The following is a 13,887-nucleotide window of genomic DNA, read 5'->3' on the forward strand; positions in this document are numbered from 1 at the left end:
ATTCATTTCTGTGGTCATATATGTTAATCAGGCGGGCGGTCCTACCTTGGTCTAAAAAATGATTGGATCTAGACGTATAATTGATTGTAAAAAAAAATAAATAACGCAAATGAGAAAATATTTTTCATTACCAATATATATTTATTTCAAATTTATGTACAGATCTAAATATACAGATGACACTCTCAGAGCTTCAGAGTAGAAAAGCAGCTGTCACTCAGACTCTGTTTACAGAAAATAATCCCAGAGCTTCAGGTTGGATTCAGGTTCTCAGTCAGTTCAGAGTCACCAGGAGCTGTAAAAGTCACAAACATGTTGTTAGTCCACTCATCATCACACACTGAACTTCCTGTCTGGACAGTTTAGTTAAAGCTCTTTAACCCACTGTAACGTTCATGTGTTCAGAGGCAGTAGAGGAAAAACAAGTTGTACTTACGAGGTGCAGGGAGTTCAGCTGAAAACAGAAGAGAAGAAGAAGAAGTTGACTTGTCAAACATTTTCATATTGAAGTGTAGAGTTTCATCAGACTCTGAGTCTTGTCACTTGTTGCTTTATCACATTTTGACTCAGTGTTGCAGCCTGGACACAAACATCCACTCAGCTGCTGGACTCTCTCACCTGTCTTCTTTTTGTAGACCAGAAATCCAACGACAGAACAAATGAGGACGACGACAAGAACAACCACTGCAACAACGACGGTGATGGTCGTGACACTGGACTTCTCTGTTCAACAAAACACAAAGAAACAAAACCATCATCACACAATGTGCAGGTGAAGCAGGTTAGAGCAGAGACTCATGAGTTCATCATGTGTCACATTCATCCACTCATCACCTCATCAGATTTCTGACAGAAACATGAATTAAACATAAAGATGAAGCTTTGCAGATTGTCAGTGAGTCTTTTCACTCTTTGCACTTTGAGCTTTTCTCCACAGTGAGGCGCTGCAGACCAGGAAGAGACACAACAAATGTGCAGGATTTTCTTGGCTATAATGAAACTGAAGAGCTGAACACATCGTTTTCTTTGAGGTCTCCTCCTTTGTTGTGTCATGTGATTTTTGTGGTAGGTGATTGAATGTGGGAGGGGGAAAAAGCAGAATTTAAATGTGTTAATCACCTTGATCATTTCTGACTGCAACATTTTCCATGTTGGTCCTGATGTGAGCTTTGTCCAGTTTGGTGACGATGTCGTCCTTCACTCCAGAGAGCTGAAACACACAGTCGTACCTCCTCCAGTCTTCAGCTTTGACTGATGAGACGTCCAGGTCAACACTCATCTGGAAGGATCCATCATGGTTGGGGAGGATCTCTCCTTGGTCCACGTCCTCATGAAGCTCCTCTCCATCTTTGGTCCAGAACATCAGGGCTCTGTGAGGGTAGAAACCTGTAGCGTGGCAGCTGACTGGAGAGGAGGGAGTCTTCTGGAGGAGAGACACTGAGGGACGGACTGGAGAGAGAGAGAGACAACAGGTAAGTTAGACTGGTGGTCGTTGGTCTCCACTACATGTTCAGACTCACACATTCATCTTCTGACAGCTCCACATAACAACAACAGCACCTCTCTTCTAACGGTGAAGAAGTGAACGTGACTTCACTCACACTAACTGTTCACTGACTATCACCAGTCCACTGAGATGATGTCAGAGCACCAAACTGGCCAGTCTCTCCTGATTGGTCAGGACCAACTCAGGTCTTAAAACAAGGTGATGTCAGACTGAGGAGTGATGATACAGTGGTGATTCAGTCTGATTGGTCAATATCAATATTGTTGTGATCATCAAACTACATCAGGTCATGTGACTCTACCTGTTCTCAGCAGAAAGTCCTTCCCATAGTTCAAGTACGTCTTCAGCCACTCGGGACAAATCTGAGTTAAGACGTTCTCATTGCGTTTTATTCTCCCTTTGTCAGCATCCCAACTCAGTTTGGTGACGACAGCCTGGGGTTTCAGAGTCGTCCATGTCAGTGTCTTCAGGTCCAGTGACATGAAGTCTTCTCCATCATAACCATACTGAAGAAAACCATTAACTTCTCCACTCTCATCATTCCATTCACATCCACCCATCCTCTGTAAGATGTGGACACCTGAGACAGAGACAGAGACAAGGACAGATGATTTCTCTTCTGGTCAGATGATCAGTTTTAGACCTTTTTCACAGCTGCTCAGGATTCAAAAACAGATAATGAGTGATTATTTATTTTATTTATTTATTTAGGGAGGACAGTGCACATTAATAAACATAACTGTAAATGTGCCAGTGTTAGCCAATTTTCGACTGTAGTCCTCCTTTGATTACGTTTGTGTGTATGTATACATATACAGCATATACATATACATATCTGGAGGAGCCATGAATAATCAGAGGACTGGATTTGTGGTTTATATTTTGGTTTGTAATGGTTTATATATTATTAGGACCAACCTCAGTTTCTCAGTGACACAGTTTATTTCCTGAGGTCTCAACAACATCGGTGATGAAACACATTTGTAGTTTTACTTTGAAGAGTCACTGACACTGAATCAGTTGGTTATCATTGTTTAGCAGCAAAACAACATTAAATATAACATAGTTCAGACTGTACCTACCTCCACTGTGGTTAAAACTCTGCTTGACCTGTTGAATCCTGGATCTTAAACGAGGCAGAAACCCAAAACACTCTGTGTTGTACCACTGCAGATGATCAGGGTGATCGTCCAATGCTGTTTTCATCCAGGTCTGTTTTGGTTCCACTCTGTTTGTGTCGGTGTCACAGGATCCTGCCTCAATGTCATCAATTAATGCAACAGACACAAACTCAGGGAGGTTTGTGACTCCAGAAGACAGAGTGGATGAAATTTTCAAGCTGTGTTTCACTGTAGAACAGACAAGGTTTTTATTATAAGTATAAACCTTTACTCCTCATAAATGTGATTTATTCAGTTAGATTCAGTTGAAAATCCTGTTGAGATAAAAGTGAAACCAAATCATGCAGCAGTGACACAGGAGTAAAAATCCAGAGCTGAGTAGAAAGTAAAGTGAAGAGTGAAATAAATTTAAACAAATTTCAATATAAGTGTGACCCTACCTGCTGATGAACTGTGACAGAGAAGAAGAAACAAAAGTAATTTCTCCATTTTGTTTCGTTTACATTGCTGTGTCTCCACAAGCGGAGGTTGAAATGTTTGTGCTCAGGTGTGGAGTCTTGTGACAGGTACAACGGTAATGATTTATAGACTCTCTGATAACAAACCTTCTTATAATCAACAGGACAAGTTAAGGTCAGAGTCCTCTCTGCTATTTCATTGATATCAGCTTTGTTATCAATGAGTTCAGTTCCAGTCACCAACTGTGTGAACAGCAGCTTTGTGGCTCCTGATGAACCTGATGTTACTGTAACTGGCCCCAGTTTCATGATTATAAAGACAATACTGCTGCTGCTGGTTCAAGTACTGCTGCTGGATAAATGCTTTGTAAATGTGGAGGGGGCGTATGCTTCCAGGATCAGACCACCAATAGCTAATTCAGATCATAATGTGGTTCATTTTGTACCAACTTACAAAACGAAATTAAAGAGCAGTAAACCAGAGAAAAAAGTCATTAGAGTCTGGTCATCTGATAGTGTAGAAACACTTAAAGCATGTTTTGATTGTACTGTGTGGGAGGAGTTTCATCATCATGGCTCCCTTGATGAGACATCAACAGTGATAACAGATTACATAGATGTTTGTGTGCAGACAGTGATACCAACTAAGGAAATACAAATCTATCCAAATAATAAGATGCACATAAATAAGGATATTAAGCATACTATGAATTTGAGGAAGATAGCCTTCAAGAACAGGGACACAATAGAATTAAAGCGTGTAGAAAAAGACCTAAGGGGGAAGCTACGGGAGGCAAAGAGGGCGCATAAGTTAAAATTAGAAAAGGCTTTTAAAGACAGCAACACCAAGCAGTTATTATGAGACACTATGAAGAGGATGACTGGGTTGTCAAATACCAGGAAGACATTAGTAGCAGAGAATGAGGTAATTTTTGCTAATCAGTTAAACAGCTTTTTCTCCAGGTTTGATGAGGGGGGTAATATAGATCGTGTTGCCAGTATTCTTAATTCAGCTGTACCTGTGCAGTCAGACAAAATTGATGTTTCTGTTGAACAAGTGAGGAATACCTTTAAACATCTGAATCAGAGGAAGGCCACAGGACCAGATCACCTGAGTGCATTTATTTTGAAAACGTTTGCGGATGAGCTGGCGCCTGTGTGGCAACCTATTTTGCAGTGTTCTATTGATACTCACATAATTCCAGAGGTGTGGAAGACTTCACATACTGTATAATACCTCTTCCGAAGAAAACATGCCCCAAGGAACTCGGTGATTATCGTCCTGTGGCCTTGACTCCTATTGTCATGAAGAGCTTGGAAAGAATTGTGATTAAACAGCTCACCAAGTCTGTAGACGACAAACTGGATATCTTCCAGTTTGCGTATAAGAGAAATCGTAGCACAGAGGATGCAGTTGTAACATTAATACATCTTATATTGAAACATCTAGACAAGCCTAAATGTAGGGCTCTTTTTTTTTATTTTACATCTGCATTCAATACAATTCAGCCAGAACTTCTACTGGCAAAGATGATTCAAATGGAGATTAATCCTCATCTAGTTCACTGGTACCATTCATTTTTCACGAATAGAAACCAGATAGTTAAAGTTAACCAGACATACTCATCTTCTATTGTTACTAACTCAGGAGCACCTCAGGGCTGTGTGAGCTCTCCGTTGCTTTTCACACTTTATACTGATGATTGTAAAACAGAATGTCCAAATACTTTCATTTTGAAATTTTCAGACGACACTACACTGTTGTCTTTGTTGAGCCCTGAAGATGATCCTTGTGTTCATCAGCATGCTACAGACAGATTAGTGAAGTGGTGCGAAAACAATTCGCTCATTATTAATTCAAAGAAAACAAAAGAAATCATTTTTGGTCTCCCAGTGGGTTCATACCCTCCACCAGTTACTGTACATAATGCTGAGATCGAACAAGTTTCCACCTATAAATATCTGGGCATCTACGTGGACGCTACTTTGTCCTGGAGTGTACATGTAGACTTTATTTGTTGCAAAGTACAACAACGTATTTATTTTTTGAGAAGATTGAGGTCATTTGGAGCAAACAAACACATCCTGTTATTATTTTTTCAATTTATAGTGCAGAGTGTTATGCAGTACGGAATTAGTGCCTGGTTTAGTTGTTTGTCTGTCCAACTTAAAACCAAACTAACCAGACTGCTACATATCTGTTCAAAGATTGTGGGTCAAACTTTGGAGTTACATTTTCAAGCAGCATAGCTGCACTAAAAGAATGTTGTCTCTTGCAAGTAATATCTCATCTGACCCCTCTCATGTGTTATTCGAGGAATATCAGCTTCTGCCATCAAACAGAAGGTTTAGAGATCCACAAGCTGGACTGAACAGGCTGAGGAACTCTTTTGTCCCTCAGTCTGTCAAACTGTTAAATCAGAGTTTGGTCTCTAAATAGACCCTAAGGTTCATGTACAGACTGAGCACTGGGTGTTGCACCAAGACACTTTGTAATGTTGGATTTATGTTGTGAATGCAGTTAGGAGGTAGTTTGTGTTTTTCTTTAAAGGTGACTTTTGAGGGTAACATTTATGCTTTCTGTAAATGTATGTTTTTTGTATTTTGTTATTATTTGTGTGAAACTTTGGACGTCATGGGACGCAAGACAAATTTCAGAGTGATCTGATAATAAAGTATAATCTTAAATCTTAAATCTTAATCTTAAAACTACTGCTGCAGACACTGTTGCCTTTAAAGACAGTGTGTGTTCAATGATTTGGCAAATGCTTCATAAATTTAGTTCACCATTGACATTATGTAAAGATCTTAATGTGTGAAACCGCATGTGTTTTGGACAGAAAAATGAATCATAAACTCAGTGACAGTGATTAAAATAAGATGGAAATAAAACATAATTCCAGTGGTTATTTAGTATTTATGTAAATTAAATAGACTGCAAATCAGGAGACATTTTACCAACATATGGCGACACACCTTTGAAAAAATTAGACTATTGAAAATAGAAAAAACAGCCATTGATATTTGAAGGATACTGTCCAATAACTAATACAATTTAAAGTGAGGATGTTTTTCTCTGTTGAGAAACAAATGAATCCAAAAGTAAATAACAAATCTGCTCTGTTTTTTGTGTGTTGTTGTTTTTTTTTTGTTTTTTTTAAAGTTTGGTAGAAGTCTCTCAAATTGCACACTTCTTTGTAGTACACGATAAAGAAGAGCACTTACTTTCAGTGTACAAGTACAAACCGTCAGCATCCAAGTACGCAAAGTCAGTGTACAAGTACTCAATGTTAGTGTGCACTGTCAGTGTGTAAGTATAGGCTACACTTTCAGTGTACAAGTAAGCACTTTCAGTGTACAAGTACACACTGTCAGTCTACAAGTACACAATGTCAGTGTACAAGTGTCAGTGTACAAGTACACACTGTCAGTGTATAAGTATGCACTGTCAGTGTGTAAGTATAGGCCACACTTTCAGTGTACAAGTAAGCACTTTCAGTGTACAAGTACACACTGTCAGTCTACAAGTACACAATGTCAGTGTACAAGTGTCAGTGTACTGTACAATTACCCACTGTCAGTGTACAAGTACTCAATGTCAGTGTACAAGTATGCAATGTCAGCGTATAAGTACAGACTTTCAGTGTACAAGTATGCACTTTCAATGTACAAGTACGCAATGTATGTGTACAAGTACGCACTGTCAGTGTACAAGTACGCACTGTCAGTGTACAAGTACTCAATGTCAGTGTATAAGTACACACTTTCAGTGTACAAGTATGCACTTTCAATGTACAAGTAGGCCCTATGCGTACAAGTACACGCCCAAAGGTTAAACATCATGTGCTGCCAGGTGGGCGTCCGACTGCCAACAGGAAGTGTGAAGAGTCCATGTCAGGTTGACTTGTTCCACATGAAGTGTCCCAGTCTTCATCAGCTCTCTGGACTCAGTCTCTCATGGAGCTCAGAGCTGTTGACAGGAGCTGGAAGAGCAGAGTGAACACACTCTCAGTCCCTCCTCCACTTTTAATCACAGCAGATCAAACACAACCACAGGAAGTTTTACTGAGGAAGCCGAGAGCGTTTGGCTCAAATAATAAACTACAACTCAAACTGACTAATGAATCTTCTTCAGCTTCCTGTTCTCAGGCTGATGGTGTTCATAGAGCTGATCACATGGTCTATTAAGATAATATAGACGTGTTATTAATATACACATTGGGCAAGTGGACACATGTGACAGACATGATGTAATCATCAAAATGTTCTGTTGGTGTAAGTTTACGTTCTCATCCTGTTCTAAGCAGAAAGTTGAAAACTAGCCTAAATGAAACTCCTTTTGCAGCAAAGAGATAAAAGTTTAACTTTTGTTAACATGGAGATGAAAAATGAGAGAAAAGTGTTTTCAGTGATTCATGGAGTTAAGATTCTTTGATCATTTAAAACGAAATTAAATAAGTTTTACTCACAAGCTGGAGGTGTTCGTTGCTTGGCTAAAAACAGAGGAAACATTTCAGTTACAGTTGAATATGACTGAAGGAGCGATGCAGAGCAGAGAACTGATGCTTGTTTCAGTGTTTCAATCTGGATAAAAGCATCAACTGTAACAATCATTAGATCAAGTATCTCTTTCACCTTTCTTGTAAATCATGAATCCACCAAAGATGAAGACAAGAGTGAGGAGAACCACTGCAGGGATGATGATGACGGACAAGTTACTGGGCTTCTCTGGTGAACAACAATAAATAAATGAGATATTAAGACTGGCACAGATAAATCAAATTAGTGTCATTATCTTATTGGATCCTCATGTGACTTTCCCCTAAAGACGGTCTCTTCTAGAGTGATAGTGCTGGAGCTCAGCTGCTGATGTCACTCTTACCCATGTTGGTCCTGATGTGAGCTTTGTCCAGTTTGGTGATGATGTCGTCCTTCACTCCAGAGAGCTGAAACACACAGTCGTACCTCCTCCAGTCTTCAGCTTTGACTGATGAGACGTCCAGGTCAACACTCATCTGGAAGGATCCATCATGGTTGGGGAGGATCTCTCCTTGGTCCACGTCCTCATGAAGCTCCTCTCCATCTTTGGTCCAGAACATCAGGGCTCTGTGAGGGTAGAAACCTGTAGCGTGGCAGCTGACTGGAGAGGAGGGAGTCATCTGGAGGACAGACACTGAGGGGGGGGCTGGAGAGAGAGAGAGAGAGACAACAGGTAAGTTAGACTGGTGGTTGTTGGTCTCCACTTCAGACTCACACATTCATCTTCTGACAGCTCCACATAACAACAACAGCATCTCTCTCTTCTAACGGTGAAGAAGTGAACGTGACTTCACTCACACTAACTGTTCACTGACTATCACCAGCCGACTGAGATGATGTCAGAGCACCAAACAGGTCAGTCTCTCCTGATTGGTCAGATATTAATGATACAGTGGTGATTCAGTCTGATTGGTCGATATCAATATTGTTGTGATCATCAAACTACATCAGGTCATGTGACTCTACCTGTTCTCAGCAGATAGTTCTTCCTATAGTTCACGTACTTCTGCAGCCAGTCAAGACAAAGCCCAGTTAAGTAGTACTCATTGACTTTTATTCTTTTTGTGTCAGCATCCCAACTCAGTTTGGTGGTGACAGCCTGTGGTTTGGCAGCGACCCATGCCTGTGTCTTTAGGTCCAGAGATATGAAGTCTTTTCCATCATAACCATATTGATTAAAACCAGTAACGTCTCCATTCTTATCGTCCCATTCACATCCATGCATCCTCTGTAAGATGTGGACACCTGAGACAGAGACTGAAGTTAACACTGGACTCTGAGTTCAGATGATGCATCTTCCTCCATTTAATTTTCACTCCTAACTGGATTTAATAAAGACAGTGCATTAAAAAGGCCACATCACTTTAAAGGGATATTCCGGCATAAATTGAACCCATGGTCCAACACACTGTGACACCGAGTTAGACCCCCCCTTGACAGATGAAGTCTGCTAACTGCTCTTCTCCAGTTGTAGCAACTTTAGCAATGGCCGCACCATAACAAACAGCGCAGTCTATTTATCCATGCGCAAACCGCGATCAAAAAGCCACTCATAGCCACAAGTAATGCTCAGAACAGCATCAGACATCATGAACAGTACAAACAGGGTCCCAGCACATAATACGAGGCATCAAGCATCTGTTAGCTTAGCCTGGTTTCTATTGAAAAGAGACGAAAACAACTCACCCACTCCAGTTATACACTATGCAGCAACTTTCCGCGTCCAGGATAGCGTCCAGGCACTGACAACACACGTCCGAGTCCGACTGGCAGCACAAACATCTGGTTTCAGCGGCCACCGACAGGCAGTGACAACACTGAAATGCAGCCAAAGTTCCTGTGTATCTTGCCTATCAGTTTATAAAAGTTATTATCGAGTGTTCACATGGAAATGAACAGAATCGGGTCATTCTAACTTTAGATATTTGCGGGAGAGAATCACGTAAACAAGCACGAGATTAGACGCAACGTCACATGCGAGATCAGGACGACGTTTGTTACAAGAAGAGACTGTCTGTAACATAGTGAAGCAGACATAACAGAAGGGACAACACGGCTGTGTTTATGGAGTTTGAGAACAATGACGACTGGTTTCATTTTGATGGGCGCCACTATCAGTTTGAGACCGAGTTTACCGAAGACAAGCTGAAGGAAATGGAGGAGTAAAGTCAAAGAGGGGCAGCTGTGGTGGAGTCTATGTGCTGGACCTGGGGGAATCAAGTGGTCAGTGTGGTGGTCACTGCCTGTCGGTGGCCACTGAAACCAGATGTTTGTGCTGCCAGTCGGCCTCAGACATGTGTTGTTGGACTCTTAAGCTGGACACGGAAAGTTGCTGCATAGCGTATAACTGGAAGAGAGTGGGTGAGATGTTTTCGTCTCTTTTCAATAGAAACCAGGCAAAGCTAACAGATGTTTGATGCCTCGTATTATGTGCTGGGACCCTGTTTGTACTGTTGATGACGTTTGGTGCTGTTCTGAGCATTATTTGAGGCTATGAGTGGCTTTTTGATGCGCGTGGATAAATAGACTGCGCTGTTTGTTATGGTGCGGCCATTGCTAAAGTTGCTACAACTAGAGAAGCTAGCGGTTAGCAGACTTAATCTCTCGAGGGGGGGTCTAACTCACTGTCACGGTGCATTGGACCACTTAGGCCGGAATATCCCTTTAACTGTTTTGTTTTATTTCCAACTGGTCAAATGTGAGAAGTTACAGAACATTGTTCACTGTGTCGTCTAGTTTGTTCCAATTTTTAAATCTTAAATTTTAATTTAATAAAGCACAATATCCATTGACCTGACGAGGAAAACTGCACAAAATGGACCTTGTTTTTTCACGGATTTAATAAGCCAATCTAACTTCACTCTATCCTGCTTTTATATACGGTCTAAAGTCCAACATATTCTTGTGTTCAGGCCCTGTATAGTCATTTAAATTTACATCAGAGCAGTTAAGCAATAACAAGTGAATACAAACTGTACTTATTACCTCCGCTTTGGTTGAAGCGCTGTTTCAAACTCTCAATACTGGCCTTGAAGGAGACGGGTATATGCTTGAGACATTCTCCAGTGTACCACTCCAGATGTTCAGGGTTTTCATCTACTGCTGTTTTCATCCAGGTCTGTTTTAGTTCTACTCTGTTTATGTTGCTGTCACAGTACACTATCTGAACGTCATCAAGCAGTCCAACGACCGCAACTACAGGAAAGTTTGTGATTCCTGAAGATATGGTGAAGAAATACTTGAGGGTGTGTTTCACTGTGGGACAGAAAAGATTTTCATTATAAATATAAACCTTCACTCAGTCAGATTCATTTTAAAATCCTGTTGAGATAAAAGTGAAACCAAATCATGCAGCAGTGTGACACAGAAGCAAAAAGTCCAGAGCTGAGCAGAAAGTCAAGTGAAGAGTTCAGTAAATATGTGATCCTCCTACCTGTTGATGAACTGTGACAGAGAAGAAGAAACAAAAGTAACTTTTCCATTTGGTTTTGCCACGGACGGACGATCAAAGCACCGATGATACAGACGCTGTAATTCCACTGTTTCCTCGGGGAGGTGAACTCAGGTATGGAGTCTTGGCACAGGTACAATGATGTCATCATCATCATCATCATCATCATCATCATCATCAAGGAATGTCTTGTTTTATCAGGCTGGGGCGTTTCCTGAATCTGTGACTCATTTCGACGTTTCTGCAAGTTTCACACACTTTTATAAGAACATTAAACCATGAGCTGAGGATCCTCACATCACAGATTGAATGACAATCAACCTGCAGCTGATTAATCATCATTAATGCTGCAGAGTAGTAGTACTAGTAGTTACATCAACAGACAGGGAACAGGATCCGTCCAGGTCTGAGTCCTGTCTGCTGTTTCATTTCAGCTCTGTGATCAGCCAACAACCGTGTGAACAGCAGCTTTGTGGCTCCCGATGAACCTGTTCACCCGATGCTGGAGTTAAAATTCCATACTGATCTGTGAGGAGACTGACTGCTCAGCTAACATCCATGTCCCTGGAACAACAGACACAACATGAGGACTTTGACTGTTGGAGGTTTTTATTGAAAAGTGAAACATCAGAGAGAAAAGACAGAACAACACATGTGATCTCTGATGATCCTGTAACGACCAGTTCTCCAGTCAGATGGCTTTGGGCCTGTCATCAGACCTGCAGTGGGTGTCAGCTTGTGTCGTCATGAATCTACTGAGCCTCTGACAGACAAACGATGCCTTCACTGACCCTCAGTTAATGTTGCTACAAGCAGCTTTTAATTCTTCCTCTCACTAAGTCAAAGAGCAGCCACTCTGCAGCCTCTGCCTCGGCCTTATTATCTGGTTAGACTGAAACCACATGGACTGGTCCAACTGGTTTGATATAAAACTTAATTTCAACACCTTGTCCCATTATCATCACCATCTGTTCAACAAAGGCAGCAATTAGAAACCCCTCATTAATTATATCCCATGACCTGTGTCACAAACAACATGGCTTCAATAACACATACAGTAAATGAAGAGAATTGTATTAAAGTAGATCATCAATAAAATGATTTAAAATCAATTTCAGTGTAAAAGATCATTTCAGACAAAATAAAATCAGTTTTACTTACAGGACGGTCTTTGCCTGAAATAAAAAACAACAAAGACGAATCAGTTGTAAATGACAGCATGTGTTAGATCAGCTCATCACCACTGAATATGATCCTCTCCTCTACTCACTCAGACTTAGTGAACTCATTTTTTAAACTCAAGCTCGTTTCAGTTTTACAATCTGGATAAAAACTTAAACTCAAAGCGTAAAATCCAAATATTACAAGAGTCATTAAATCAGATCATCTGTCTACTTTTCTCTCTCACCTTTCTTCTGTTTATAAACCATGAATCCAGTGACAGCGATGAGGACGAGAGCCAGAGGAACCAGTGCAGAGATGATGGGGACGGTGGTGTTACTGGGCTTCTCTGGTCAATATAAGATATCACATTTTAAACTCATTGCCAATGGAGGACCTCATTTTTGACACACCATCATGAGTTGGAAACGACTTCTGATTCCCTCAAGTGGCTTTTTTGTAGATTGACACTACACAAAGAGATGATCAATATGAGTATCTTTGTATTTATCCACCTCTTCCAAATCGCACCATGTTCAGTAAATAGCGACTAAATATTCCAATAGTTTCGGGACTTTGAGGAATAATAATGAGTCGTCATTATTGTGACCTCTGTCTCACTCTCTCTCTCTCACACATACACACACACTCGCTCGCTCTCCTCCGTTCATTTTACATGATCGTTAATCAGTCTCGGTAACAAACCTTTTCCGTCCGGTGTCTGCAGCGCACGGCTGCAGATCTGATCCTACTTTTATTTATGCAAACTTGAACTCATGTCCGCTTACCGGCATCATCTCACAGCGCAAATTTTATTGCCCATCTACCTCCGAATATGGCCACCTGTGAGTTACGCCTGCGTGTAGTCCGATCCACCCCCTTGATTTCTACCTGTGTCGAGTTTCCATACCTCAATGCACACGACACACCTCAACTGTCCGAGTGAATTTAGAGCGTCTGGATCATCAGATCTCTGTTCGTCTGTGGCAAAACAAAATGAAGACATTGATTTTGTTTCTTCTTCTCTGTCACAGTTCATCAGCAGGTAGGATCACATTTAAATATATTCAACTCTTCACTTTACTTTCTGCTCAGCTCTGAATTTTGCTCCTGCGTCACACTACTGCATGGTTTGGTTTCACTTTTATCTCAACAGGATTTTCAACTGAATCTGACTGAATACATTACATTTATGATGAGTGTAGGTTTACATTTGTAATAAAAAAAAACGTGGGTAACACTTTATTTTAAGGGGTCCTTGTTCCTGTGTATCTACCTAATTAATTACAGTGTAATTACCTATGTAACCGTATGTAATAACATGTACTTACATTGTAAATACATAGTGTATTTTGGTGTACTTACAGGTCCTTGTTACACTTGTAATAAGAAATGCCAAAGTGGCCTCTCTCTTTGCACAAGCATTTCTTATTACAAGTGTAACAAGGACCTGTAAGTACACCAAAATACACTATGTATTTACAATGTAAGTACATGTTATTACATACGGTTACATAGGTAATTACACTGTAATTAATTAGGTAGATACACAGGAACAAGGACCCCTTAAAATAAAGTGTTACCAAACTTTGTCTGTCCCACAGGGAAACACACCCTGAAGTTTTTCTCTACTATCACTTCTGGACCCAC

The 13,887-nt window shown here is 40.7% G+C and overlaps 1 protein-coding gene across 1 annotated transcript; it reads right to left on the reverse strand.

The window, feature by feature from the left end:
* Positions 1 to 401: 401 nt before the first annotated feature.
* LOC146978071 (major histocompatibility complex class I-related protein 1-like) lies at positions 402 to 11,107 on the reverse strand. Its single transcript, XM_085790474.1, has 8 exons — positions 11,059 to 11,107; positions 10,611 to 10,880; positions 8,592 to 8,870; positions 7,969 to 8,271; positions 7,722 to 7,814; positions 1,809 to 2,087; positions 619 to 723; positions 402 to 454 (listed from the first exon to the last, which is right to left on the reverse strand). Exons 1-8 carry the CDS (start codon positions 11,105 to 11,107, stop codon positions 402 to 404), a joined length of 1,431 nt encoding a protein of 476 aa, XP_085646600.1.
* Positions 11,108 to 13,887: the final 2,780 nt, after the last annotated feature.

The sequence above is a fragment of the Trachurus japonicus genome, chromosome 11 (genome assembly GCF_045865225.1).
Source record: "Trachurus japonicus isolate A0001 chromosome 11, Traja_1.0".
Taxonomy (NCBI): Eukaryota; Metazoa; Chordata; class Actinopteri; order Carangiformes; family Carangidae; genus Trachurus; species Trachurus japonicus.